This window comes from Phyllopteryx taeniolatus, chromosome 18 (genome assembly GCF_024500385.1).
Source record: "Phyllopteryx taeniolatus isolate TA_2022b chromosome 18, UOR_Ptae_1.2, whole genome shotgun sequence".
NCBI classification, from domain to species: domain Eukaryota; kingdom Metazoa; phylum Chordata; class Actinopteri; order Syngnathiformes; family Syngnathidae; genus Phyllopteryx; species Phyllopteryx taeniolatus.
This window is the reverse complement of record NC_084519.1, coordinates 6,607,512-6,631,861: the sequence shown is the minus strand read 5'-3', so window position 1 is coordinate 6,631,861 and position 24,350 is coordinate 6,607,512. Positions and strand designations below refer to the sequence as shown.

Here is a 24,350-nt window from a genome sequence, read left to right as displayed (position 1 = left end):
TGAGTGTGTTTGCGTGTCAACGCAGCTGTCAGATACGTTGCCCGATCGGTGAAAATGACAGGCATCACAAAGTGCCGTGGGAGGAGAAAGGAGGAGGTGGGATGCCTGGCTGTCATTCACTGCCAATCATGAGTCCAGCTCGGTCGACAAATTATCACCCGGGCCCCCACAAACACATACGCACACACATGCGAGAACACACAGACATGCATAGTTAATCCACAAATCTCCACACGTACATCCTGTAACATATTTGTTGAGAATGACATTGATACAGTATACAGTACTGTATTACTAAGCACTGTCACACACCGATACATATGTACAATATATGCGCATGAATTGGCATAATCCACAATTCTCCATGCATACTCCCACTGATTTACTGTATTTCCGCATTCATTTCCACTGTAAAATCATATGTTGTCCAATACATGTATACTGTGACTCTAACCCACAAACATACACTCTCTCTCACACGCACGCACACACACACACACACACACACACACACACACACGCATGCGCGCGCACACAGTTGCCACTCTTTACACAGACAGGCATTCAGTCTGACAGAGTAATTATGACGTCCCACTCGGAGGGAGCCCAGGGCTGAGAGGTGAGAGTTATTGATCCCACACAGGAGGAAATTTATCAATGTCCAAACATTCAACTCTGACAGGAACCCAATCCACTTAGAGCACAATGTTTAAACTGTTTTAGTACCCCCTGCCCCAAAAAAGAAAAACTTTAGAAGAAGAGCACCCAGTGCAAAGAAAGGCCTGTGACTGTGTGTGAAGTCGATGTTATGTTGTTGTGTTCAAGTCTCTCAACTTCAGTTAGTATCTGCAGTGGTGTAGAACTAACTGTGTCATACTGGAGAAGATTTTCTGATACAGTATTTACCACAGTTACCTCATTAAGCTTCATGTGAGGCTCAAAATATTTCAACGAGCTTTGTAATTCTACACAGCAGCAAACTAATTATTAGTATTCTAGTTTTGAAAATTAACGTTCAAAAAAGACATTCGTATTCACCTCTTATATGTATTGGATCTCAGATTTGTGCACCTAATGCTGTGCATAATAGATGAGACACAAATTATTTGTATGTTTTGATTCAGGAAAACAATGATTTCTGAAGCATAAAGAGATAAACCTAATGGCACAGAAACTATTGAGGCACGTGCAAGCGCAAGCACTTGAACACATCTCCATATTGGAATGGCCCCTCCTCCTGTAACACATTCGCAACTCTGGATTGAACACACATTTTCGTTTTCAGGAATAATATGCTTGTAAAGTCACACAAAGTGAAAAGCTTGAAGGCTCTCTATTTTTGTAATGAATGTCAATCCAGTGCGGCATGTGGTGTAACTCTGCGAGCAGGCAGGTTAGACCCGGTGTTGGTAATTTCGTGGACCGGCCTACATCAGCCTACATTTAAAAGACCGGACATGTGTACTGGTGTGGGCGTGATCAATGATGACTTCAATCAAGTCCAATGAAAGCGGCTCCTCTCATTTCCTTTAAATGCTGCGCGTGAGTAGCCCACTCACAGTTGTTGACACGAAGATGAAAAGGATTTGCTCGAGTTCGGGAGGTCTGTTTATGAGGAACTGGCAAGCAGACCTCCATGGGCAGATGATGTAATGTAATGATGTGTTTCACTTTTTCTTTGGCTTTTTTGTGCTGCTACCGCAGAAGGGTCCATTTTATGGCAAAATGGGAAATTTATATAATCTCAGATTTGAAGGAACAGTAGACACATGAAACAGTTAGGAGACATGTCACAAAAAGCAAGTAATGCTGCTGAATTATTCGAAGAAGCACTTGAATGCCTCATCGCATAGGAATAGCCTCCATTCTCCAACCACACCAACTTGAACAGAGTTGAAGCTGTGTGGAAACAAATGTTCAGCCGGTGTGTGTCATGATAGTGACGAAGGCACCTAAACTATAATGTATGTGCGTCTGTGTGTGTGTGTCATTTGTCTTTGGTCTCATCGACTAACGCGTCATACCAGCACCTGTGGACATCTTCCCGCACCCCGAGGTGCTGTCCACACCTTCATTTTTCTCAGACAATGAGTGGAATCATTTCCCCTCGCTCGCATGCCTCTCCATCATTATCGGCACGCTACTATTGATCAGCACCTCGACCGCTAAATTACAACCTATTAGTCAAACTCTTTTTCAAAAGATGTTGATGGCGGTTGTTTACACTGTATGATCCATTCTGGAAATTATCCTGTTAAGTAAATTTATTAGGTAAATGCAGATGAGCCGGCCTGTTCCCCAAAGGGTTGCTACCGCTGCGTCAACATTCGTTCAAGGAAGCATCCAGGTGAAATCTACAACAGTGACGTTAGAGTGCAACAACTGCTGCCTCCCTTTTTTTTTTCTCATATGTTTGTCCCCGAGGCCTATCCTACTAAAGAGAAGTAATTTGGCTTATCTTATCCCAGAGACCTAGCAGCTGCTTTTTATTCTTTTTTTGGTGAGGTCTTTTTTCTCATTTAGTCCAACAAAGATTGTCCTCATAGATTGACCTTCTCTCGTGCCTGCAGGCCGTTGCCCTCATGCCAGTAACTAGATAACACACTCTATCAGAGATTTGAGAAAATCATTGGGAAAGCAGTGGGGCTGATAGTGGCATCAATCCTAACCTGACACCAGGCTGGGTCAACCATTTATCTCTGCACACCGCCTCTGGTAACAACAGCGGCCATCTTGCGCCACTACATCCTTCTTTAATAACCTTGGCCACGTCTAGTTTGTAGATTGAGAGGCGCGACGCCGCTCATCGCCGCGGCTTTGTTCGCCTTTTAACCCGCGAAAAAACGCAATCTTTTACACGTTTTTTTTTTTAGATCGCCGAGATTCCTTGACACGATGCGCACCCGAGTCCAATAAGAGGTCTAAACTCACAAACTCGTTAGATTTGGAGTTAATGGTGGCTCGACTGTCATTGATTCCCCTCGGTGTGTGACTTAAATGCTGCTATATTGGTGGAGGGAGAGATTCCCAGAGGCCTCCTAGAGCTCAGATCATTGTTTTTCACTTACTAACAATGAACTTATGATCAGAGCGCTGCAAGGCGTTCGGAAAATGCCCCGTAGGATCATTAAAAATGTGTGTGTGTGTATGTGTGTGCGTGTGTGTGTTTGAGGCCAGCGCTGCAGCAGTGTGTCCGAGGCGCCTTTCGATGCTCCGTGGCGCAGCATGCGATGAGTGGGGAGGTTAAATGGGGCGTCATCAATCTCAATGAAGTGCAATTATTTTCTCACTTATTAATCATTGCAGGCTAATAGCTAGCGGCAAAGCTACGCCTGCCATTTGTCAAACTTAGCAGATTTCTGTAATTTTGTTTCCCCTCTAATGTTTGTGTGGACGTTGGCAGATATCTATGGAGGGATGCAATAAGTCTGTGCCTCAAAGTGTTTATCGGTTACCTGCACCATCCAACTAACTGAACTTTTTTCACCATGTGAGTGATTCCCTCCATTTCAGAGCAGAGTGACCATTTCATGGTCGGTGGCTTTATTCGCAGGCTGCAGCTCAGACTGACTATGGATACTTAACTACACTGAAACCCACAGATGGATCCAACTCCTCATTCATTACATGGTTTGTATCTCATGTTTGCTTTAAGATGTGGAAAATCCCTTCGAATTCCTTGCAGTGCAGACATTATCATAGAAGTAATATAAAGAAATAAATACAGTAGTTTTGACTTGCATTTTTACCTCAGCAAATGTAGTTGTAACAGTCGCAAGTTACCAAATACAGAAGATCTTCTTAAATCAAATGACTTCAGAAGTCAAATGACTGTCTTGCACTTGAGCTTAGTCAGCATCAAGAGGATTAACTCCACAAGTGTGTACTGTTACTGTGATGCCACCAAAGAAAGGGGACAATGGCAAAGAGGAAAAATCTGATGATGACCACAGAACCATGGAAATTAGCGCAACGTGCTAAACATGTCTCCGTCTAGGCTGCGCAACAAGAATAATAAAAGAAGAACTGTACGTACACTGCAAAGTTAGTTAATGTAGGCTTTATGTGAAGAGCATTGCCTCCCAAGCAGTGCATGCATGTTTCCGTGTCCGTCCAAGCCATGACACTTAATTAATAAACAATGTATTGTTTTGAAATTTTAATATACAGTAAAGTAGTTGACTTGTTTTAAAACTTGAATGGAAGTTGAGAACGTTAAAAAGTGTGATGCATAATGCATACAATTCTCAAATTAGGTATACACCACGGCTCCAAAACGCTTAATCAGCAGGTGAATAATATTATACAGTCCGTAACTTCTTTTATAACTTGTGTGACCTTAACATTTTTTAAATGTTATGTTTAAAACATTGCCTGTATTGTTGATAAAGATATTAGACTAGTGTGAATTATGTGTATTCCCATTGTTTTATATTTTACAACCCCAATTCCAATGAAGTTGGGACGTTGTGTTAAACATAAATAAAAACAGAATACAATGATTTGCAAATCATGTTCAACCTATATTTCATTGAATACACCACAAAGACAAGATATTTAATGTTCAAACTGATAAACGTGATTGTTTTGAGCAAATAATCATTAACTTAGAATTTTATGGCTGCAACACGTTCCAAAAAAAACTGGGACAGGTGGCAAAAAAGACTGAGAAAGTTGAGGAATGCTCTTCAAACACCTTTTTGGAACGTCCCACAGGTGTACAGGCTAATTGGGAACAGGTGGGTGCCATGATTGGGTATAAAAGGAGCTTCCCTGAATTGCTCAGTCATTCACAAGCAAAGATGGGGCGAGGTTCACCTCTTTGTGAACAAGTGCGTGACAAAATAGTCAGCAGTTTAAGGACAATGTTCCTCAACGTACAATTGCAAGGAATTTAGGGATTTCATCATCTACGGTCCATAATATCATCAAAAGGTTCAGAGAATCTGGAGAAATCACTGCATGTAAGCGGCAAGGCCGAAAACTAACATTGAATGCCCGTGACCTTCGATCCCTCAGGCGGCACTGCATCAAAAACCGACATCCATGTGTAAAGGATATCACCACATGGGCTCAGGAACACATTCGAGTCCACATTTCAAATTGTTTTTGGAAATTTTGGACATCGCGTCCTCCGGGCCAAAGAGGAAAAGAACCATCCGGACCGTTATGGACGCAAAGTTCAAAAGCCAGCATCTGTGATGGTATGGTAAGCAACGTCATTCTCATGGACGCCACTGCTTATTTCAGCAAGACAATGCCAAACCACATTCTGCACGTGTCACAACAGCGTGGCTTCGCTGTAAAAGAGTGCGTGTACTAGACTGGCCTGCCTGCGGTCCAGACCTGTCTCCCATTAAAAATCTGTGGCGCATTATGAAGCGTAAAATACGACAACGGAGACCCCGGACTGTTGAACAGCTGAAGCTGTAAATCAAGCAAGAATAGGAAGGAATTCCGCCTACAAAGCTTCAACAATTAGTGTCGTCAGTTCCCAAAATTTATTGAATGTTGTTAAAAGAAAAGGTGATGTAACACAGTGGCAAACATGACCCTGTCTCAGCTTTTTTGGAATGTGTTGCAGCTATAAAATTCTAAGTTAATGATTATTTGCTAAAAACAATCAAGTTTATCAGTTTGAACATTAAATATCTTGCCTTTGTAGTGTAGTCAATGAAATATAGGTTGAACATGATTTGCAAATCATTGTATTCGGTTTTTATTTATGTTTAACACAACGACCCAACTTCATTGGAATTGGGTTTGTACATTAACAAAATGAAATATAAACATGCCCTGTGGCTGACTGACAAACAGTCCAGGGTGGAGACTCTTTTGCCCAAAGTCACCTGGGAAATGGCCGAGCTCCCTGCGACCCTGAGCAGGACAAGTGGTGTAGAAAATGGCGGATGTAAATACAGTATATGAACAAATCAGAGGGCAACAGTTCATTGTGCTAAAGTGTCTTGCACCCAGTGACTTAGCCTGTTTTGCACATTCATGTCACTGTTATAGTTTTGACTACTGTATATCCACCCAACATCATTGTACAATGAACATGAACAAAGTCACAGTGGCCGGCACAGTGAACGACTTGTTAGTACATCTGCCTCACAGTTGTGAGGACCCGGGTTCAAATCCGGCCTCGTCTGTGTGGATGGATGGATAATTGGATAGATATGTGGCAATAATTTCATTTTACCTTGTTAATTTAATGTTGATTTATACCACTGTGACTTTCTATCCATCCATCCATTTTCCGTACCGCTCTATCCTCACTAGGGTCGCGGGAGTGCTGGAGCCTACCCAGCTATCTTCGGGTGAGAGGCGGTGTACACCCTGAACTGGTTGCCAGCCAATCGCAGGGCACACATAAACAAACAACCATTCGCATACACATTCACACCTACGGGCAATTCAGAGTCTTTAATTAACCTACCATGCATGTTTTTGGGATGTGGGAGGAAACCCGAGTGCCCGGAGAGAACCCACGCAGGCACGGGGAGAACATGCAAACTCCACACAGGCGGGGCTGGGATTTGAACCCGGTCCTCACAACTGTGAGGCGGATGTGCTAACCAGTCGCCTACCGTGCCGTCTATCCAATTAACTTTTGACTAATAAATGGCCATATGTTTGATGACATATTATAATACACAGAATCAAAGTCAAACAACTGCATGTGTCTCAACATTTCAACAACTTCAACAGCATTACCATAATCACAAATGAACCTAAATACACATTATTAGGGTGACAAGTGGATGTGATCAGAACAAACCAAACCTTCCAAGCAGTTTGGCTGCCGTGTACCAGACTGATGAATATGATATGAATAGGCTCACTCTAAACAATTCAAAGCTCATTATGTTTCCTTTTCACTGGCATTAAGAGTGTATCATTGTCAGTGTCATTACCCTCTGTGAGCTTTCCTTCCCCAAAGGAAGATCAACACTGTTGGTGAGTAGCTGTTAACTAAATTATAGCATTAAGTGTTCGAGAACAAATTCAACCCTTAAATGTACATTCGCTCAATTGCCGAACAATCAAACCACCACTAATGATATTAAAGGGACAAGGTGACATGCATTTATCCACGGGGCATTTGTTAAACAGCTTGCGGAAAACACTTTTGTCACGCAGACAACAATGTACAGTATCTTTGTTGATTTTTGTGCACTGGTTGTGACGTGTTACATACTGCTGCCGTTCACATAAATGCCGCAGGTTTGATTCCCGGCCTGTGCCCTAATACCCAGTCAATGCTGGTCATAGGCCCGAATAATACAAATGCCGTGATTGTGTCAGAACAAAAACTGTGCCAAACAAACCTTACCTGCAGTGACTCACTGTGGAAATATTTGTTAATCTATCTATGCCAGTAATGTACAGTGACAACCAGAACAATTAAATGCTCTTCTATAGACGGCAGAAGGTACATCATAACCAATTGTCATTCATAAAGCAGAAAGATGGGACTCTGAGTAAGTAAATCTGCGAGGAAATTGAGACAAGATCCTCAATATTTCAGTATATACGTAATAACTTTTGTGATATTTTTGTTTGATGGTGTGCCATGAGACTTTGGTATTGTAAATTACTGTACAGTATGTTCCTTTGGCCAATAAAGGTTGGGAAAGACTGCATAAGTCCACTGTTTTCATTTAATTAGATTTCATTAATTAAGATTGCTGATGTCGTTTTCTGTCCGTCAGCAAGTATTTCATGTTTGAAATACACATGTTCTAAATGGTATAGCTCATACAAATGTTTGATTTTAGCTCATGAATCACATCTTGTCATTTGGGTATGAAGGAGAGACACTGATGCAGAATGCAAATGTTAGTATCATGTGGTTGCGCCACGGGGCCACCGGGAGCAGACCGTAACATCACACAGTCTTGTGGACGAATTGAATGTGACAGCATTTTCACACGCACTCTTCAGTGTAGCACTTTATGAAGGCAATGAATCAATGTGCTGTTATTGAGTGACATCTAGTGGTAGAAAAGTGATCTGCTGGGATCATCAAAAATCACAGTGGTTGACGAGCATGATTTGCTTGCGCGGGCCACATCAAATTATGTGGCGGGCAGCATCTGGCCCCCGGGCCTTGAGTTCGACACCAATGGTCGAGACAGATTGTACAGATTAGTTAGGCAAGTAAAACTGATTTATCAGAGGCTTTTCAGAGCTCTAAAAAAAGTTCTCATATATTTTCAAAATTGATATTCATTTTTGTTTTGTTTTTAGAAAAGCAGCATGCTGTTTCTGTGGAATGTAACGTTTACTCTGGTCTATACCAAGGCCCGACTTTAATGATATTTTCATCACATGTCATCAAATCAGGGATTTTTTATTTTTTTTTCCTTGTGTTTGCGAGGCATTGTTCTCATGTGTTGTTGTGCATCAGCGTCTTTATTGTTCTTGAGAAATTTCCACAGTAGAATGTAATATTATAATTTTACCACTAGAGGTCCCCCTGAAACAGGACAGAAAGAAGCTACAGAAACCTTCAGCACATAGTTCATATTTTGTCAGGACAAATTGCATCGATTCATTGCTGTTCAAACAATTTAGTTACTATAAAATATAATTAAAGTGCGAGGAATATTGTGGTATATTTTGGAGTTACTTTGTGTTTATCATACAAGAGAAACGGTCATGATGACGTCATTCTATTACGTCCTAATATCCGCTCTGTTCTTTAATCTGGCCCACCGAGTATGCACGCTGTTGTCAAGGGTACAAGTAGTAATATGGGCTGCAATAATTTTGCAAGGGTTTTTTTTCCCCTAAAATTGGTTTGTAAAAATGTATACACTTTTCTTAATTTTGTATTCGTTTGTTTCATTCAATAATTTTCTCCTTAATTTTAAATAATAATACAATATTTGTAAAATAACCAGCATTACATATACATTTTGCCAAATGATTGTATAATACTTGTTAAATTAATGAGTAATAACGAGTCCATTAATCATAATGAAATTGATTAGAAATAAACCATTTTGGAAATGTGCATACATTTTATTTGATCCATTAATATAGCTATTATTTTCCTAAAATTGGTTAATTAAAACGTATTTATCCATTTGTATATATTTTTCATCCATATTTCTCATTATATAATCTGGTTATTCCATCCATCCATCCATTTTCTGATCCAATTATCCTTACTAGCGTCACGCGTAAACTGATCATTATTATACTATTAGTACTATTATAATGCTATAAATAAATAATACATTCAAATATATTGGCAAAAACTTTTAAATTAAATACATAATTGTTGAATTAGTTATGATGAACATTAATTATTACTTTAATATTAAAATAAATCATTTTATTTATTAAATCAATTTAGCCAGTTTTTCCTTGAACGTGTTAATTCAAAATTAATTTTGTTTGTTTCATCCATGTTTCAAGTCACAAAATTAAAATATTGTTAAAATAAATCATTTTAATCGTGCATTTAAAGTTTAAAATCAATTAATGGATGAATTATTTGGAATTTAATTGATTGTGAATGATAAGATGAAAAATTGATCATATTTAATATAATTAATACACGCGTTTGTTAATTTTTTTTTAATTTAACCTCATCTAAGAATGACCTGGCCATTCTGTCTGATTTATAGCTCCAAGGTGGTCCTTGAGCACAAATGTTTGCCCAGCCCTGCTGCTATATAGACAAATATATATATATATATATATATATATATATATATATATATATATATATGCATTATTTATCAACCTGTCTTGTACCTGAAGTAAAGTTGCCTGGACTGTAGAGACGCGTTGCTCCGGCGACCGATCCTTTACGGCTTTACCTTTGAGAGCCTGACACGCGGTCCCCGTGTCTCCGCCCACACCCACGAGGCTTCCCGTCGTTGTCTCCGCCCACCGCCCACCGCGCTGCAAATTGACGGAACAGAAGCTAAACAGTAGAAACTGGCCAGTGTTCGACTACTCTACTGCGTTGAGTCGATCGCGTACTTCCTCCTGTGGGGAGTGCACGACTTTTAACGTCGAGTCTCGCTGCCTCTCTGCAGCGGTGACATTGCAGCTTTGCGCAACTTGCGCGGATCTGTCTACGGAAGGCCCCGCAGCAGCGGGGATGGTTGGTTTTTTTTTTCCGCTTCTTGTGCAGTCTTTCGGAGAGAATCGCCGTGACGCGCAGGCTGCAACAGTTGCGGCATGACTTTGCCTTGCGGCGCGTTGACGTGTGTTGAGCCCCCGCGAGACTCGCTCGTCGTGCCCGTGCAGGTGTGAGGCGTTGCGCGTAAACCGCCGCGCGTAACCGTAAACATGGAGCTCCCGCGGCCGCGCTGCTCCTGTCGATCCACGCTTTAAAAGACGCTCGAGATGAGTCAAGAGCAAGAGGGCATTTCCTTGCCCGTCCCTCGCTTCGGGGCTTGTCCCGCCAGAGGAGGTGATGTCGGCGGGGAGAGCGCCGGCACCGCCCGCGGAGGAGCTGCCGGAGCCTCGGGTCTTGCGGTTCCAGCAGCCGGGACTTTCTGGCAGGATTGCGGGGGGCACGGCCACACTTCCGGGAGCTGTGCGGTGGACGGCGGCGGTCTGCTGTCCACCGGCAAGTCGGGCAAAAGCAGGCCGGTGAGTGTCGCCTATGTGTTCAACAACGAGCCGAACCAGCAGAACAACGCCGAGTGCGTCGCGCTGCAATGCCTCAAGGACGCTTGTGAGACCGTGGGCAGCAAACTGGAGACGGTCCACTTTGGGAAACTGGACTTTGGCGAGACCACAGTGCTGGACCGCTTCTACAATGCGGGTAAGGACCAAAGTTCAGGAATCGAGCTGCTATTCTCTTCTTTTGTCTCGTCTTGGAACGACTTAAAGCAGTGATTCTCAAAGTGCGGTACGCGGGCTCCCTCTCGTGGTGCGCCAATGAATCACTGCCCAAGTACAGTTCGGTTGTATTGAACTTTTTTGACTTCTAACTTAAAAAAAAAAAAAAAAAAAACTATTTATGTGCAATCCATTAGAAATGAATCATTGTTAGGTACAGTTCTTGCTCATAGCATTTTGACTTCATTATATTTTTGTCTCAGATTTTGACTCTAGTCTCAGAAATTACAACTGTTATTCACCGAATACAACAACTTTATTGGTGTTTAATTTAGATTTTTTTTCTCTTGTCGTAAATGTTTTTGATATTGTGGTGTTCAGTCTTGAGTCTCAGATCATTTTAGTTTTTGTCCTAGTAATAGTTCAGCTTTATTCCTCTAAAAATTAGGACATTGTTTTTCCCATAAAATTGTAACTTATATAATATTTGTATAATTAGGTTTTTTTCTTGTAATATTATGACTTTATTTAGGTGTAGTGTATAGTTTTTGCACATAAAATTTGGACTTTATTCTTGAAAGTGAAATGATCTCTTGTAATATTACAACTTTCGGAATACAACCTCTGTCTCGTTTTTTGATGAACTCCTAGGCCCCCTGCGCTCCTGTATTTTAATGTTGCGCCTTATAGTGGTACTCGGAGACAAACAAGGTTTTTACACAGAACATTTGTGTATTAGGTCAGTGGCAAGAAGTGTAACTGCCTCAAGCTCTCGCCACACACACACACGCACACAACTAGTGTGTAGGCTAATACAGTGCAGCTCTGCTTTTGGCTTGCAGTCATCATATGATGGCTGTTTTATTCTGAATGGAATTAAGTCTGTTCCTGTTATACAAAAGATAAGCAAAGGTTTTTTTGTTTGTTTTGTTCTGTTGTTTTTGTTTTTTGTTTTTGCAATTTGTTTCCGATATTACCGAATGTGAACCGACCGTGAGTTTTGGTGTACTGAGAGCAACCATAACTACATTGCTGCCTGTGATTTAAAACAAGTTTGGCACCCATGATTTCGAGTGTTCCGTGCAAGGAAATAATAATAAGTCACTCGACATGACTAATGGTGCTGGATTGTTCTCATTGTCCAATTATAAGTGTCAAAGGTTGCACCTTTGATGCCTGCAAGACAGGTTGCTCTGAGCTCTGCACTCCGCTTTGTGTGCCACTACTTGAGGCTGCAGTCGTCACATCACACTGTTGTTTGCTCCTGGTTGAACGCACGTGAGATTCAGTAAACTTCACCAAAGTTTAGCATTTCATTTCACCATTTGGTCTGACTTGCTCAGGCAAGAACTTGTTCGCACATATTTTCAGTATATTCTTTCCAGTAGACAAACTGGACAATCTTTTGATAGCCAGTCAAGCTGTGTAAACACTTTAAATGATATGTAGTATTCATTTTTTCTGCAGTGAAGTAAGTGCAGTTTACACTATTAGCTGATGAGCAATCTGTGCATCCAACAAAACTCAATGCAACTCTGCTTACCTTTTGGCTTTGCACCTGTGGGTGTTTCTGCAAGATTGTGCCACTGAATTATTGTGTTTCAGACAGTGTAGTCAGGCGGCCGGACTTAAGCCGTCGCTTGAAAGTGGCTCTGGATCTTCGACCATGTCATTGGTGGAGAAAATCATTGTGTGGGTGGTTATTATGTAAATGAGACTCTGATGGCTTCTCAGAAATAGGCAGATAGTAAAAGATACACCGCATGTGGTTGTTTACTTTCATACTCCATTAGTGGACAGGGTCGCCAGAGACCCACTTATTTGTTTACTAACAATAAAAAGTAAATTTTCCATAATATGAGTGGCATATGATTACTGTCGTGAGGTGAGTCTGTTCACATAAAGATCTCCCTTTTCAATGTACAGTAGATACTTATTTTATTACTGACTCCTGCTTTAGCCGTATTGTACTGCGCAACTGGGGAAAACAGGTGTGTACCGCTTTCCTCAGTCGCAATAACGTCCAATAGAGGAATATTTTTTTATGTAACGTCTGAACTGAAAAATGGGCAGCATGGTGGAGTTGCGGTTAACGTTTCTCCCTCAGAGTTGAGAGTTCCTGGGTTTCAATCAGGGCTCCTGCCCTCCTTTGTGCAGATTTTACTTTATTTCCTTATCCATGCTTACGTGTGCTTACTTTTCCGTGTACTCCTGCTTTCTTTCTACATTCCAAAAACTTACAATATGTTGGGTTCATTGAAGACTAGTATAAATTGTCCATAGGTGTCAAGGTGAGTGTGAATTTTTTTCCTTTTTTTCCCAGGTTTTCTACTTGACCCCACAAAGTAGAGAAACATGCTAGAATCTTGTGACAGCAATCTCTTGCCCTTCCTCGGGATACTGCAAGCACAACTTGCTGGAATGTAGCTGGAATGAAAAGGTGCACGATATGTTGCTGAGTTCAAAAAGGTCTAGTATTCAAAATCTCATAATGTAGCTTTTGTTGTGGGTAGTTACCATTTCAGTGAGATGAGGTGTAACGTAACTAATATAGACAACTGAATTAATGCTCTCCATTCATTCATAGCTATTAAGGAATTGATTTTTATTGACCTGTACACTTCTCCAAAGTGGTCAAAGAGGTGGCAATGCATGAGTGGCCGGTGTATGAAATTATTGGATGCTGGATGTTGTGGTGATACGAAGCTAAAGCTGAAAACAACAAAAGTGTTTTTTGGGTTGTTTTTTTTGGGGGGGGGGGGTTTCCCCCAGTGTACAACGAAAACATTACACTATATAAATATTACATGAAATGTAACAATGACAACAGTGACTGCACAACATAAGCTTCATAACATTACTTTCCTGGTTGTACAAACACAGTAGGTTCCCCTTTTTTTCCATTTGTTTATCTTCTTCTGAACTTCAGTGGAAATGTTTCACAGTTCACATGGGAGGGCCGAGGCATTTTTCCCAGAAACGCACAGTATCTGCTCGCGCACACAGCGTCGCCTCTTCCTGAACGACTGTGTACCAGTGAGTGATGAAAGCCTGGCACAGAAATCCCGCAGCAGGTTCCTGGCCAGACAGCAGCTGCCTGTTAATATGGAGAAACAGTTTGTCACTGTCAAATGCAACAAGAAGGTGTTGGCCTTTAAGTATTTGGGTCACGTGGTGCTGTGGACAAGAATGATTTGGGCTGGGAGGATGTACAGTACAAACCTTGAGCATATATACACAAGAAAGTTAAAAGTTGCACAGCTGTCACAAAGCAGAGCATGCCGTGTTATGTCTTCATCTACGCTTCTATGCAAATAAGCTACCGATCGCTATCCTGCATTGAAACACCAGTTTAGAGTTAAAACAGGCGGATGTAGCTCCTGCTTCATCCAGCCTGAATGGTGTGGGTCACTTAGCTTGTACGTTCCAAATAGCGACCTCTGTGACACAGATGGTGGTTCAGAGTTTCATTTGCTCAACACAGACAATAAAATATTTTAGGCTTGAACGTCTTGTTGTAAAAGTGACCAGCTGCTTTGATGATAACTGCTATTGTACTTGGTTGACAGAAACTGGAGTGCACCAGTAAGAGACATGATTAATCACTCAACATATGCATGTAAGTAAAAACAAAAACAAAAACAAAAACGCGTTTTGTGCATGCATTGGTTTTCTTCTGCTTCTCTGGCTTTCTCCCACATTCCCCAAAACATGCTTGGCAGCTTAATTGATGAATAATTGTCCAGAGGTGTGAATGGTGTTTGTTTATAAAGTAATTGGTAATTGTTTATACAGTGTGTTCCCAGAATTGGGTTGATTGTTAATTAAACATGTCTTGAAGCAGCATGAAGTGCGCTACTTGGCCGCGAGCAGCATCTTAACAGGTTTACTGTCAAAAGAAGAACATGAAGTCAGCCGTGGGAAGTTAAAGTACTTCAGGCAGAGTTATTCTGCACTATACAAACAGGAGTTCAAAACATTGAGAGTGATTACTCCATCCCATTTATAATACAAAAAAGAAAAAGAAGGTCATTTTGACACATCCTAAGTTGACAAGTTTAGCATTTATCATTATTGACTTCTTACAAATACATGTTAACATTTGCACGTTTGTGGGTTTTCTCGGGATACTCTGGTTTCTGTTCTTCCCAGCGTGTACTTTCCCTCTCGCCCAAAGTCATTCGGTATAGGCTCCAGTTACATGTGATCCTAATGAAGACAAGCAGTGCAGAATGTTAAATGTGGGAAAAATGCATATCACTCATGATGTCTCAATTGAAGAATGTATAAAGCACTGATTGTATTACTAATAATGATTTTATCAGGCATAAGTACCCCATTAATTGCACATCAAATTTACTATAAGTGTCTTGACATTGGGGCGTCACGGTGGACGACTGGTCAGAGCGTCAGCCTCACAGTTCTGAGGACCCGGGTTCAATCCCCGTCCCCGCCTGTGTGGAGTTTGGATGTTCTCCCCGTGCCTGCGTGGGTTTTCTCCGGGCACTCCGGTTTCCTCCCACATCCCAAAAACATGCATTAATTGGAGACTCTAAATTGCCCGTCGGCATGACTGTGAGTGCGAATGGTTGTTTGTTTCTATGTGCCCTGTGATTGGCTGGCAACCAGTTCAGGGTGTACCCCGCCTCCTGCCCGATGACAGCTGGGATAGCACGCCCGCGACCCTAGTGAGGAGAAGCGGCTCAGAAAATGGATGGATGGATGTCTTGACATTGACTTCTTACATAATCTGCTTGTGCGTAGAATTTTATGTCTGATTGGCATTGGGATGTCAGAGCATTCGTCTGTTATTTTGATTTTATCGCTTGCATTGTACTATAATTATTACCACATACACTACTTCGAAAGTCGTTATTGTCTAGCGATTAGGTCATATTGGCAATTCCCTGCTCAGCCTTTTATTTTTTTATCATTATCCAGCCAGATTTGGACTCAAACCTTCAAAGTCTGTGTGGTGTTGATGTGAAATTAGTTCTTGCAATTACCCTGCATCCTCACTTTGTCTTCAAGATTCAGCTAATAGCGCCTTAAGATTCTCCAGCGCAATTTTTTTTTTATCAGCTGATGACCTGAAAGCTTCTGTGCTGAAATCCCATCAGCTGGCCCCCTGCTAAGTTGTTTATCCCCTCTTGTTGACTCTGCATGCTCAGTTGCGTGTCAGGTGAGAGAGCACAAGGTCACAACAAATTAGCCCTCAGGGCACTCGGTGAGAAACTCCACCGCCATTGTGGCACGTGAGGGCGGGGTTGCACTTAGACTCTCAAGGTTGTGTGTGTGTGTGCGCGTGTGTGAGTGAGTGAGTCTGTGTGTGTGTGTGTGTCTCTCTCTCTCTTTCGCTCTCGCTCTCACTCACTCAAAAGGAACCAAGATTTCTCGCAAATTGCATTGTAGCCTCAAGATCAGGTGCCAAGTCTGACCTCTTTTACAGTAATAAATTTTTTGGGGGGGAATTTCACCATCAAATGTAGTTCAAGAGGGTATTTGTCAGACAAGCCGAACCTGTTGTAAGAGCAGCTTTCAATTGGTTAAACCATAGTTTCAATCCCCTAAGTGCTGCTTAGGAAAGGCACGGGCAGGGAGCCAACATCTTACAAACTCAGCGTATAACAGTGAACTTACTGAGTCATGATAGTGCAATGATAAGGTAGCAGCTCAGTGACTCGCATGGGTACGCAAGAGAGTAAATCTGAAGTAGCCTCAACAGTAAAATGATTCCAAGAGACACATGGGATGTAGCAGTCTTTTTCTGTAACATAATTAAAGCAGTGTTTTAAAGACATTGTTTAAAAGGTCACTGGGGTGAATCGACACAAATGGCTGCTGACAAGACAAGTAAGTCAAGGTGGTAAAACCCCATTTTCACTGCATGGTACCGACACCTTTGTTTGTCGTAACAATGGCTGATATGCTCCTGTCTTTTTTTATGGCTCAGTGTACTGTCAAAATGAATTGGATGCTGTTATTTTAACTTTTAATGCAAGATTATTGCAGCTTTTAAGGTTTAAAGTGTCTTTTGCTGCAAAGGAAGAAATGGGAAGTGAATCAAGTTGAAAAGTTAAGCGTACGGCCCTGACACACGCACAAACAAAATGTCAATAACTATATCTCTTTCTGGCTGAGCAAGCAGTTTAAAGTCATAAATCTACACAATTGTACCAGTGCTGGTTCCTCTCAGCATGCTGGTCAGCTTTGAGATGAATTGGCATCGTGTTCTCAGCACCCAACCCACCACCCCTCCCGTCCTTGGAACCAGGGCACAGCAAGTTAGTAAAAAAAAAAAAAAAAAAAATCTGTGTGTGCAAATCAAGGGGACTTGAGGTTTAAAAAAAAAAAAAAAGAGAGAGGCGACTGGTAGACTGGCTGCATTTCCTGCATCATATGCTTCAGTTTTGTTATGAACAAGAAATGAAGGGTTCATGTTTTATGGGTGGCACAGCATCTGAATGTCTAAATAAGCATTGTCTGCCTACTTGGTCTTTTTGACAATGTTTTCTTCTTTAGCGTGCCAATTTGGCCTCACATATAATTAAATGTGATTGAGAATGTATTACAAAGTCCTGTTTGTCTCTTTCTGCTCATGCAAGTGTATCAGGTGTCAGCAGCACGTGTCTTTGAGAATGTTTGTCTTGATTTTCCTTCCTCTACTTGCAAAGTGATGTGTCATTATTTATGAGTCCTGGAGTTTCCCTCGAGCACTGCACTCTTTATACCTGCAGCTTCCTGAGAGACAGTGACTACAAAGCACCTTGATGAAGCAGGGAATTACCAACCAATCATATTACTGTAAAATGTTGTCTTTTGAACACACTAGTGTATGTAAGGCGCGTCCACTAGATAAACGATAAATAGTTAGTTTGTTTTTTTAGCGTGACTGTGTGCGTGGTCGGCAAACTACACTACGTAAAGCTAAAGCTAATGTTCACTCCAGCAGTTGTAATTGTTTCCACAGAGCAGAGAGAATATATATCTGACAGTTGGATATTATATTTCTATGTGGTGCTGCCATCTTTATGTTGTTGATGGTTTAAAACAACTGCAACAGTGATGCTAATTTCTGTCAGCTTGTCTATGGTGTGTCCCATATTATCATTAAGCTAGCAGACATACGTTAGACTAATGACAGTTGCAGTGATGCTGTGTTCAACATACTTGGAATGAATATCTATGCGAAATAAACAGCTTGAAGCATACTTGAAGAACACTTTGCCGAGGGGTGCACGGTTTATTTTTTAATTTCAAATGCGGGCACTGCTGCATATGAGAAGTGCCTCATTCGCAGCAGTGCCCGCAACCTAGTCAGCCAGCCACCAGGGGGCGAACGCATGGTTAAGGCTTCACTGTGCTCCGAGGCCAACTTCAAAATAAAAGCCTGAAATGGCATTGATGTCTAATTTAGTAATATATGAAGCTGTTATTTTAAAGTTAGCCCACTCAGCACGTTGGCAGAGAGCCGGCAGGACACGGTAAGACACTATTAACAATGGTTGCAGTGGCTGCCTTGGACTTCAACTTTTTGGCTGGCCAGACTGCAATGGAAAAAAAAAAACGCCAGAAGTCAATAAAGAGGGAAACCACAACTGTCGAGTAGTTTGCAGTTTGTGACCGTGCACGACTGACCAATCGTCAAGCAGAACAACGGAGACGTACCCATCCTTGACAATTTACTATACTCATGGGGATTTTCAGCTTAATGTTCTTGCATTTTAAAAAAAGTAGAATTTTTTTCGGGCTACATAATTTTTTTTATTAATTATCTATCATTTATTATTATTTAAAGATTAATTTTGCACTGAATATTGTTTGTTGAAAAGTAGTGGAATAAAAATAAAGTATTGTCCCGAGCATGAAGAATAATCGTGAGTAATAATCAGGATTACAATATTGATGAAAATAATCATGATTATTCCATTGGCCATAATCTTGCAGCCCTAACTTTGCCTCTCATTTAGAGAACTTTTACCTATTGTTCATGATGAACTAAACGCTGCAGATTAAGAGAGTGCAGAGCACATACAATTTCAAGAGAAAACAAACGCTTCCAACCTTACCGTAGGAAGTAAACAAGTGGAAACAGTGAAAAGTTATGCAGAAGCGAAAATATTGCTAGTGCCAAAACAATATGCCCAGCAAAAATAATACGTCACATTTTCAGCATGATGAACTTGAGCAGAGTACATCTGAATACCTTTTTTTAAATGCTTAAATGTGTTGATTGAAACTTAACTTCAAATTTAATTGTAATTTAAACTCGATTTAAAAATGTGAGCAGCTAACAATTAAAATGGAGCTTGAAGAAAAATTAATTACAGAAAAGCAATTCTGGTAAATGAAAGAGAAGCTAATATTGGAAGGTGACACTCTGTTGCAGCTTATAGTCCAAATTTTACGATATGTTGAGACACGACGATCATGCAAACGTCGCACATGAGAGTGCAGCATCTCAAGTCACACATTTCCTATCATTACGCGCAAGTCACAATGGCCTCTGTTTTTCATGAAAGTCAAGCAATGATGCGAATACTCATTCGGGTCATATTCCAGGGTCTTACTCTATTATTGGTTTACAGCCAGACATCATTTTCAGCACAAGGGGTGATCGTGGTCGAGAGCACCACACCTATTGCTACTGGAAAGTTGGCAGGGAACTAGAGATGTTACTGTCTCCGAGGTTCTTTTTTCCCTGAAAAGAAAACTCCTTTCCTTTTTTTTTTTTTTTGAGTGTGGGAAACAGTTTCCAGTGTAGCACGGAGACAGTAAATCCTCTGTGTGTTCAGGGTGGGACAAACTCCAGTGCAATCTCCCGCAACTCTCACACTGACATTCACCTCTTTCTCCAACCCTCAGCAGCAAACGACTGATGGTTAAATTTTTTACAGCGGTCCCCTTGCTGTCTCCATGGTTACATCATCTTCTGTACTGGTCCAGTGTACTTGATTATACAATAGCATGTGCTGTATTCATGCGAAACGCTGGCAAACTGCAGGTCCACACAGTTGGCCCACTGTAAACCTTACTGCCACTATTGTAGTTGGAGTGATTTTACAATGGCCCGATCACAACATGATGCATTAGTAGGATAGGTGTGCATACCATCATGCAGAATATGGATACATTGTCCTGTTACCAGAAGAGAATGTTGACAGGCTGGGTACACCCTGGACTGGTCGCCACCCTATTGCACCTATGGACAATTTAGAGTCTTCAATTAAAGTAACGTGCATGTTTTTAGGATGTGGGAGGGAGCCAGAGTCCCCACAGAAAACCCGCGCCAGCACGGAGAGACCATGCAAATGCCACACAGGAATATTCAAACCCCACACCTCAGAACTGTAGGGCAGATGTGCTAACCACTGAGCATTAAATCTCACGGTGGCCTGTGACTTTACATATTCGGATGCATTTGCATTTGACCATTCATGAATAGATGATTTTGATTTGCTACGTCTAGAAATGACAGTGACATGGATTTCACTACTTTGCAGCAGCAAGTAGGCCCATGTATTTCAGGCCCAAGTATTTTGTTGCAGAAGAAATTTAACCTAGATGTTAAGCACTTTGCAATGCTATTGCTAAGAAAAAGTGACGTTTGATGCAGGACAAACTTTTCCAACGAATGGGATGAATTGATTTTGGATGGATGGATGGCAGATAATTAGGTAGGTAGATATCACAGGTATAATCCATATCAACTTGAACAGTTTCTTGTGATTTTTAGATTGTATTGCTCCGTATGTCCTCAATCCGAGAAGAGTAACTGGAATTGGGGAAGGATCTATTTTATACTGCAGTGTCAGTAAGCACCACAATCGGTGTAGCACCTCTGGAGGCGTACAATTCCACTGAGGCACTCCTGGGAAAGGAAAACCATCTGCAGGAGGCTGAGCACTGCTGAAAGCCGAAGAGAATATTGAATTATTATGCCTGCTCTGTTTTGAACAGGAGGCGAGAAAATCGATTTGGTTTGGATAAACAGTCGCAGGTCTGTGGTGTAGGAGTTACGCTAAAAGTATCAGGGCCTCATTTTGTTGCTTTGCTTCTATTTGTTTCTATCCATCTCATCTTAACATAGATTTACATTACTTATTCAAGAGGCAGTGAGGACAAGTGCGGTGAACACTTGCGATCCGGTGCCTCAAGTCTGATTTAATGGGTGACAGGGCGACTCACGTTACCCCGCTGACTTCTCTACGCAGCTCTGTTCATACTGCCATGTCAGCTGACTCAGTGGCATGCATTCAGATGCTGTGCTACATTGTTAAGATATCACAAAATCATCTGAATATACTGTACAATATTCTGTGTAGCTGAACAAAGACAAGCAATATCTGCACGCAAGTAAACTAAATTCATTCACATTTTGTATGCAGTTTAAATGTGTTTAATGTTGTAAAACAAAGTACACATCAAAATCCTTACTAATATGTAATGACTGTAATCATTACATGTATGTGTGTGTGTGGTGGGGTTTACGCGTGTATATATTTACACACACAAAAAGATGCCAGGATATTATCTTGAAAAAGGTGCATCGATAGAAACATAAATTGTGAATGACGTCCTAAATTTAAAAAGTGTTAAAGTGTCTACAACAGGAATCCGTGAAAGCCAACATTCTAGTTATATTACTGAACTGGGAATTAATTCACTGCAAATAGCTGGTGCCCAAAGTCAGCTGCGTTAGGTTCCATTTTACCTGTGACCCAAATAAGGACAAGCGGTATAGAAAATGGATGGATGCATGCAATTAGTTCATCTTCTGTCCAGTAAGTAAAAACACAGGAGAACTATTATTTGATCTCAAGGTTTCACCAGTGTAACTTTACAGAGATGATATCCTGGCATACTGTTGTGAGAAATGACAAGATCAGTGGTCAAAACGCGTCAGTAGATCTAGAAGTAACACATGGCTGTGCAGCAGAGAGGCTTGATGATTGCTCTGACTTGCCCCCTTCCACGTCAGCAATCACAAAGGAGGCGTCCTGATGCGAGGATGGTGGCTGCTCATCTGGAACGCAGAACATCTCGTACACACTGCATCGCTGCGCACGACCACAGGCCGCTAAGGATATGTTTACACTATGTTTTGGGCAATCTTGTTTGTCCGAAATGTGGTGGTCTATCACGGTACAGTTTTCCACGGATGCCAGTACGTTTTCTCCCGGCCCGTCACGCTCTGTTAGGGTCCGTCATGTTGCCCACGTTCTGCCAAAGCTTTCTATGGATGAACCATGGACGCCTTGCAGCTTTGGAGCATATGTTTGTTGAGTCGAATGGAGCGCTCCTACCTAACCCGATTCCAGAGTCGCCGTCATCGTGCGAGGGTTGTGGCGGTGGGGGGCGCATGTACTGTATACTGCCGCTCAATAAATGTTGGTATTAGTTTTCTGTCAGCAACTAATTCAATAATCCATCTCTTTTACCAAAACACACAGAAATGTATTCACATGCACACTGCACAGTGCGCTCACATTCTTTTTCTCCCAGTCTCTTTCTCACAGCCACACATTCAACATTAAGTCCAATAAGAAAGCCGCAGCGAGCATTGTAGGTAAATTAAACGCATGGCTTACATTTGGAAGAATTGTGGGCACTGAGTGTGAGATGCAGGGGAGTAAATATGCTTCCAGTCACACTACGGACCGGCTCCAAGTTGTGTTACGCCCTATTAGGTACTGTCAGGTTTAGTTTTACTATGGCGGACTATGTTTGTCATCCGCACTGTGACTGCAGCTAAACAACAGCTCAGTGTGAATATGTTCAGCAAAAGAGGCCATAAAATTTGCCATATGGCATATATATATATATATATATATATATATACAGACACACACTCGCACACAGCGAGAGTCTTAACAGTTAATAACAGATGACAACACATCTGCTCTGTTGTCTGTGAGCACCTCTGTCACACCAACATGTTCTTGTTCTTGTTCTAATCAGTGGCTCCATCCTTTAGAGTACAACCTGGACTGATGTTTGGGGCTCCATAGAGGCGTTTCCTCCACAAGCAATAAAGTCATATTGTTGGCCAACAAATGCTGTTGTTTATGTTGTTATGAATATGAATATGTTGTTGGTTGCCTACGATCTGTTATGCTGGTAGCCTCACTTTCGAGGCTGGGAATTCTCCACCCCTTCACCAGCAGCTTTATTTCCTGCTGGCTTGACTGACCCTTGGTAATATTTACTCACCTGACCTATTGATCCAGCACAGAGGAATCCACCCGGAGTGAATGTGGTACTGGCTGTATTTGTGTTCATCGGCAATGTTGAATAGATGAAAGGAGCCACCATCGCATTGAAAATGCTCTGTGTTAGTTAGCGCTCCTTGCCTTCCTGACACCAGAATCAACAGTGAACCAAAAAATTCCAAATGGCAGCTTCATGTTATTATCACCTCTGATTATCAAGCCTGACCCCCCTCCTACCTTTTTGCTATATAAAGTCGCTTTTAGCTCACATATTGCCTCTGTGACTTTCCAGGCTTATGAAATTGGATATACTGCACAGTGGAGCCTCAAAGTCAAACACAATACTTACAAAATACAAAAATACAATACAATACAAGACAAAAATTCACCATCTCAAGACATTAGTCTGTTACATGAGAGAAGATTTATAATGTAGAAATTTATAGAGCTCGGACTTGCCGTCTAAATCCCCAATGGCTATTCACTTTGACAGTAAGTCAAACCCTAACCCTAACCCTAACCCTAATGACTAGCAAATCACAATTGAATCCTTACTCCTTGTACTATTCCATAATAAAGGCATCATTGTCCAACAAATGGAAAATCCAATTTGATTATTTGAAAACTTTCTATACCCCCTGACCCCCAACCCCCTCCGGTTAAGTCCTGATCACAGTTTTTTTGGGGGGGGTCACAGATTTTGTCACAATACCAGATAAGAGAGCTGATGCATTTTGGCTGATTTGTTTTGGTAACAACATTTTCCGCAGGGAAAACTTCTTTTTTTGCGACATCGTGACCATGGACTCTTATACGCCGGTCTCGGTGCGTAAATCCATGCTGGCTGGTAACATCTGCATCTGCTAAGAGAGCTAATTGGCTTCGCTGCCAGTTACCGGTAGCTGGCTAGCTCTCGTCAATCATCTGCATCGTTTTCCTGTGTGCTTTATGACTCTGTATGAAATGAGTGTCATTTTTTGAGTTGAATTATTGAAATGTACTCGACGATATTCAGTTTTATTGAGATGCGCCTATAATATTAAAATCTGTAAAGCGACTGTTGCAAGTATGTAATAAGTCCTAAATTTCTCCAAACCGCATGCCGTCCAAGTGTTCATGCTGGCGCCTGACATACAATAAAGTAGTACCTGCTTGTCTCCATCAGACATCGCTGTTGTGGAGATGACGGACGCTTTCCGCCAACCGTCTCTTTTCTACCACCTGGGAGTCCGAGAGAGCTTCAGCATGGCCAACAACATCATCCTGTACTGTGACACCAATTCCGAGTCGCTCCAGTCTCTGCAGGTACGCTCTCATCCCAAATGG

At 41.5% G+C, this 24,350-nt stretch overlaps 1 protein-coding gene across 5 annotated transcripts in view; it reads left to right on the top strand.

Annotated features, from left to right (window-relative positions):
* Positions 1-9,920: 9,920 nt before the first annotated feature.
* The window catches only part of map3k5 (mitogen-activated protein kinase kinase kinase 5), a 56,540-nt gene continuing 42,110 nt past the window's right edge, over positions 9,921-24,350 (top strand). For 4 of the 5 annotated variants that reach the window (XM_061753053.1, XM_061753052.1, XM_061753051.1 and 1 more), the window contains exons 1-2: positions 9,921-10,795; positions 24,190-24,329. In XM_061753053.1, coding sequence (XP_061609037.1) covers positions 10,372-10,795; positions 24,190-24,329 — 564 coding nt within the window. In that variant the 5' untranslated portion in view covers positions 9,921-10,371. Of the gene's footprint in view, positions 10,796-16,096; positions 16,666-24,189; positions 24,330-24,350 lie in introns of those variants that run through there. The other variant, XM_061753054.1, reaches the window with a different exon arrangement.